At 41.1% G+C, this 6,061-nt stretch overlaps 1 protein-coding gene across 1 annotated transcript; it reads right to left on the bottom strand.

Moving 5' to 3' along the window:
* Positions 1 to 602: 602 nt before the first annotated feature.
* On the bottom strand, positions 603 to 6,049 carry CUNH18orf21 (chromosome unknown C18orf21 homolog). Its single transcript, XM_009639942.2, has 3 exons — positions 5,156 to 6,049; positions 1,850 to 2,046; positions 603 to 1,447 (listed from the first exon to the last, which is right to left on the bottom strand). The coding sequence occupies exons 1-3, from the start codon at positions 5,267 to 5,269 to the stop codon at positions 1,294 to 1,296; spliced, it is 465 nt and encodes a 154-aa protein (XP_009638237.1). The 5' UTR covers positions 5,270 to 6,049; the 3' UTR covers positions 603 to 1,293.
* Between the last annotated feature and the right edge of the window lie 12 nt (positions 6,050 to 6,061).

The following is a 6,061-nucleotide window of genomic DNA, read 5'->3' as shown; positions in this document are numbered from 1 at the left end:
AAAAAAAAAAAAAAAAAAAAAAAAGGGAAATACAGACCTTTAAACCCAAGAACTTAAATGCTTCAACTAACTGGCCGATTCTCTTTTCAGAGGGGAAATCTGAAGCAGGATTTGCAGAACTGTCACTGCAGACCGTAGGCAGGGCAGGCCATAAACTCAGTCCTGAACAGCAACTTCCAGCTGCCCTTTCTTGCCTCTGTGCCGAACTGAAAACACAAAATCTGACAGTGAAGACCGCTTGAACCTTGACAATCGTTTATTCACATCAAAATGTTTTGGTGCAACGAGCTGACTACTGTCCAGGGCAAACCTAGTTTTCCAGACTGACGTCCAGGAAAGGAGCAACTCTAAAGCCTGATAAAAATGAAAGACATTCAAGACAGAGGTTCTCTCCTTAGTCATTCCTGAGCGAGACAGAAGTGGCCCATTTTGGCAGCACCAGAGCAACGGGAAAGGAAGCATCCCCTATTCTTTATGACTGCGCCACTCTCGCAGCAGTAACAAACCGGGGTGCCGTTAGCAGCCTAGCGTGGAGCTGTCAGTCGGTACTGAGAGCAGCCCACGTCAGGGCGCAGCTTCACAAGGTTCTGCGTTACCTGGGACCAGCATCGGCTGCAGTCCAAATCACAGACAACATACTTAAGAAAATGAAGAAACCTAATCTGGTGATGCATTGCTTCCTCTTGCTTTGCTTACGAGCGCTGCCTAAAGAGTAAGTTACTTTGGAACCTTTGTAAAGGCTGTGTTAAAGGCTGTGCTTAAATTACCACAGGTATCAAAAGACAGCGACACTACAGGACACTACATTAGCAAGTATCGTACCTGCAGGAAATGTCTTTGTTTACTCAAACATGCAAAGCAGGCACGAGATCTTTCTGTTAAATTCTGTTGCGATGCTTTATCTTAAAAATAGTTGGGAGAGTGAGGTGGAACAAACCTACCCCCAAACTGCTTTCAGGTCTGCCAATGTATCTGTTGGTCCTGCTGGACCCACTGATGGAACCAGTGTTGTCAGCTTCCTCAAAGGACAGATCCTGGCTTTTAGTCCTTGGGCCATTAGAGACTGCACACCACGTTCAAGGTTCCCAGGCACGTCAGACCGGCTATTTTCTCATCTCCCTCTTGCAGACAGTCAGTCCCCTTAGCAACAGAGCTTCCTTCTGAAAAATACAGTCTACGCTTTCGCAGGGTACATGGTGTTAGCTTGAGTTTTAAAGAAATCACTTTGTCGATTTACTACAACTGGAACAATACTTATTGCTGTAATCTTTATTACTTTGAAATAATGTATAGCTAAAGTAAAGTCAAGAAGGTTTTCAAATCTGCCTTCTGGCTTTTCTCTCTTTCTTCTAAGTTAAGCATCCGTTTTAGCTTAGAAAAGTAAAATTTGGAGTTTCGGGGAGTCTTGGAAGCAGAGCTGGTTGTCGCCTGTCCAGATACACGTGTTCTGAAAAACAAAAGACTCAAATGTCATAAAGGTGAGGAATCAGAATTAACACAAAATAACTACAGAAGTGCAAATATATAATTTGAGTGAAAAATTTTGAACGTAAATAGTGTATTTTCACATGAAAGTGAGCATGCAGAAGTGTAACTTGGTTATGCAAATTTTAATCCAGACATTTCACATTAATGACAAAAATATAATTGTGCATTCTCTGCACACAGTTGCTTTTCACTATAATCTTTGATTTTAAAGGTTGGAAAATTACAACTGATCTCCTCAATCAGACCACTAAAGAAAAATACTTAGTTATCAATTTAAAGTTTATTAAGTGACTGATCTGAAATCAGTACATGACACCCTTTCCCAACAATACACTCTACTCAGCAAAGGGCCTCTCTGTACCTGGGAAGTGATGCGGGACTGCTCCCTTTAGATCCCAACCCGTTCCAGCTTACAGGTGTCACTTTGTTTGCAGACTGAATTTTTACATCTGGTGTCCTCAGGGTTGGAGTGCCAGAATTGTGTGTCTTGGTAGCCAGAAAATCCCTGCTTTTACCATAATGTCTTGTTGTTTTGTTGCATGAGTTGCAAGTAACCAGCTATGGAGAGAAGAAAGTATCAACCATTCTTTCAGCCTTTGCACCTTTATGTTATAAAGCCACTGTAAGAATTACCCAAACTATTCTCCAAATTTCACGATACAAATTAAGTATTTGCTTAAGTGAAACATGAGATATTGAAAAGCAACATATGCAATGAAAATACACCTAGTATTTTCATTCAGGCTTCTTAAGCCAAACACATCCTATGGGTTTATCTAGAAATGACACCAGTGCCCTAGCAACTCATTTCAGGAGACTCGTAACTCTGTAACGTTATACAGTGAAATGAAATGTGGAAAACAACCCTGGCAAAACAGAAAGATGAAACGGCACCTGAACTGGATGCATGATATCTTTGAGTCTATATAAAAGGTATTCGTATTTTGCTAAAAAGTGCTAAAAAATACAGTGTGATGTAAACTCATTATCATATTGTACCCCTGTTATACTGCAGACTCCCCAGGGAGTCTTGAGAGAAAGTATTTAAATTGCCAAACTCTCAAAAATAGTCATCCATTAACTAGTCTCAGTGAACACAGTAGAGGCTTTCTATTAGTGCAAAACAACTTACTACAGTAGGGAGGAGGTTCTAAACAGAGGCCACTTTCTCTATCTGTTTACTTCTAGGCTGCAGGGAACTTCCAGCAGCACAGAACATTGCAGAGGTGCGTCAGAGCAGAAAATGTCAGGCAGTCACAGAGACCGGCAGATATTCCCAACATCCCTGACTGCCATGGCAACTACTCTGATTAAGAGACATGAGAGTAATACAGCCAGACAACTTTTTGAGCCACACAATTACACTGACTGAAAAAAACACAGTTACGGGATGTATCCCGTTAAAAAACATACTCAGAAGAACGTCACAAACTGTCTAAGTAGTTTTGAAAACATCTATACCAAATCATTCTTCATTTCAAAGTGTGTAAATTCACCTAAATTCAGACTGCTTAGGAAGAATTATGTTTAGAAACACCGAAATGAAACACTTTTGGTTAAGTGCTTTGACTGTCTCTAGACATTATTTTGTCAGCCTAACAAACTAAAGAGAAAGATCATTAACTTATACAGCTCAGGTATTGATGTATTTTTAGTTCTTCTAGAAGAAATGCAAGTGGGGGAAAAAAAACCCCAAACATAATCACATGATGATTTAGCACTCCATGGAATATAAACAGAGGTGAACACCTTACAGTGCAGGGATGAGTGGACTAATAGCACTGCAGAGCTAGGTTCCATTCCCTGAATGGCATATACAGTTAATTCCAAAAACTTTAAAAACCCTGAAATAGTTCATAATGTTATATGCCTTTTTGTGGCAGAAGCATTCTCAAATCAAATTCTACTTGCTAAGAAAGGTATCAGAGGCACACCCTGTCATATCATTGCTTCGTTTAATTTTCAACCACACTCGAAATTTTCGTTTTCACAAGTCTCAGGTATTAGATTATAGGGATCTACATTGCTAATTTTGAAAGCTGTCAGTTGCTGACAGTATTTTAAATACTTAAGACCTGAAATACTTAAAGCATAATCCACAGCACAAATGGAAACAGAAATGAGCAGAACACAAGTGCAGCAAACTGTAATTTTAAATTAGAATATGACCCAGAGTTTAAACCAGACCTACTTAAAACCAACTTTTAAACTACTCATATGAACGCGCAGTGCCTCTTACGAACTTCTCCAGCTACAGAATAAATCTAAGAACCCATCATAATTCCGTAGGACTCTGTTCATCAGTTGTCTAAAGAGACAATTCTTAATGTACACTAAACGTTTGTGATCCCAGAAAAATAAAGCAAAGATTCTGGCTTCCCAGATGCCCTTTCTGCTGCTCAACTATGATCTACAATCTGGAGAGAGTAACAGCAAGGGTGCCTTTCTGGAGCGCCTTTTTTTGCCCTGACAGCCGAGAACCTCCGTCATATCTCCTCAGTTTAATTTTGTGTTACTGACTCTTTAATAATTTTTGGTTTTGTAAATTTTACTCCCCAAACCAGCAGACTCTCATCTGAGAAAATGCCAAGTGTGCCAACAACTGCTGGACACAATAGGGTGCTGTCTCATTTATTAAAACATCCACTCACATAACCTGTTTTAATAGTAGCGCATGCCTTGGCAACACTAGACTAAACGTATACTATTGTTCTTCAAATAATAGTAATTGCTATAAAAAATAGTGATTAAATCTTGTATTCCTGAGTAATTTTAGGAAAAAGAACTGAAGCCCCAAAAACAACATTAACTTGTTTAAATTACCTATGTGGTTTAGTTTTGAAAGACTTCCTATGAACAGCAATATTCAGACAAATGTAAAAAATTCGATTTGTACAGAAGGTAACAATAATCTGACATAGCCGTGATGGCCATATGAAGTAAATGAAGTAAAGCTTTTAAGTATTTTTAGACAATGATAAAACTAAAAAACCTGACAACCTATCAGTCGCTCAAGCTCTCCTTCACAGCCGAAACAACGGCAGCAAATGCCAAGCTACGCGTACTGGCAAACCCAGCCTGACTTCAGGCAACGGCACGTGTTTCTTCTTAGGTATGTTCTGGGGTATTCTTAGCAATGGATTTCTAAGGACTGCAATGGATTTTAGGATCTACGTGGCTGTATTAAGATTCTGCATCTAGTCAAGCTGCCTGGTCCTAGTTCTACCACACTCACAGGCAAAAAGGAACAGGCAAAAATCTGCCACTCCTGCCCTTTTTGCAAAGCTATGCAAATGACACCGTAGCTGACGGCGGAAATGCCAGAGCTTCCTGGCAGGAAGAAATCACTCAGTTTTCAGCAAGATCTTGGGCATCTGCAGAGTCTACCCAGACTTCTGCTAAAGAGATCACAGGGAGGGTAGAGCTGTTCGCGTAGCTTCTCTGACACGCTCATGATCTCTCCATTGTGGACAGTCGATCTTAAAAATTTTGACTGCAAATACAAGTTATCCCAAAAGAAAGGAAGAGTTGTATCTTCGTGAAGAAAGAAATGTGTAGGTGCGAGCTCCACTTCTAAGAGAAAGATTTCCATATCTTCTTTTTTTATCCCACTGAAAGGTTTCAAGGAAATATCAGGTATTTGGCAGTTCCAAGTACATATCCTTACCAGAACACTTCTGGACTCCCTGTACTTTTTTAAAAGCTTTGTCTGTTTCATAGTAAGTTTATGGTTCTTTGCCTCTCGTTTAAGAATTTTCTCAATCTGTGGAGTCGCTTTCATCTTTGGCTTGAGACGCACCCGGTGGCTATCAGGAACCCGGAACTGGAAGCAGTAGGGACAGATGCTTTCTAATCCACATTCATTATCTACAGATTAATAAAGGTAAAAGAGTAAAACTTGAAATAATTACATTTTATAGGCAAACATTAAAACTGTGTGTTTCTATTTCAACATTTTCTAAGCAGAGACGTTCTTATTGTACGTTTCACATACAGCTAGAACACAAGAGGAAGCTGAGCACCGGTATGTGCACCAATATGTGCTCAGCTGAGCTCTATTAATGCTAAGGTTATGCACAGCGTAAGTTTACAGAATACATGAATTATACTGGAAAAATGCAATTCCTTCCTAAAAGTCTTTAACAACAGACAATTCCACAAGGAGCTCCACGGAGGCACGCTCTTTTGCCAGGTGAGTGACACCAAAGCCCATTTTAAGTGCAAGAAGATGACAGCATCTCAGCCTGGGATGAAGAAATGCTTTGAGTCGATTACAGAGCTAACAGTGCCAGGCGTGCTCCTGCACCTGCCTTATTACTGCCTGCTGCCAGGGCTGGACTCGAGCACCTCTCTCTCAGCCCCCCAGGAAACACCTGGACCCTGCTGCCTGGCACGTATGCCATGCCTGCCAGCAGCCCCAGAGCACACCCCGGCACAGTTTTGTGGGAGCAGCACAGGGGAAAAAGGAGAAAAAGGGAAAGGCTGCCCTCACTCTTAGGGCCCCGCTTCTGCCCTTCGGCTGCCCAGGCAACCCCCTACGCCCTGCTCTCCTACCGCGGGAGCCCCCGCTGGG

Source organism: Egretta garzetta, unplaced genomic scaffold (genome assembly GCF_000687185.1).
Source record: "Egretta garzetta isolate BGI_Z169 unplaced genomic scaffold, ASM68718v1 scaffold405, whole genome shotgun sequence".
NCBI lineage: Eukaryota > Metazoa > Chordata > Aves > Pelecaniformes > Ardeidae > Egretta > Egretta garzetta.
Note: the sequence above shows the minus strand (reverse complement) of the source record. Positions and strands in the feature narration are given on the sequence as shown.

Bases quoted from the DNA above. Each gene is read 5' to 3' on its own strand.
- CUNH18orf21 (XM_009639942.2), bottom strand. From the start codon at position 5,269: ATGAAAGCGACTCCACAGATTGAGAAAATTCTTAAACGAGAGGCAAAG. The intron at 2,047-5,155 runs GTAAGGATATGT...TTCTCTCCATAG, and splicing joins GGGAGTCCAGAAGTGTTCTG to CTGGTTACTTGCAACTCATG. The intron at 1,448-1,849 runs GTACAGAGAGGC...TTTGTTTTTCAG, and splicing joins AGTCCCGCATCACTTCCCAG to AACACGTGTATCTGGACAGG.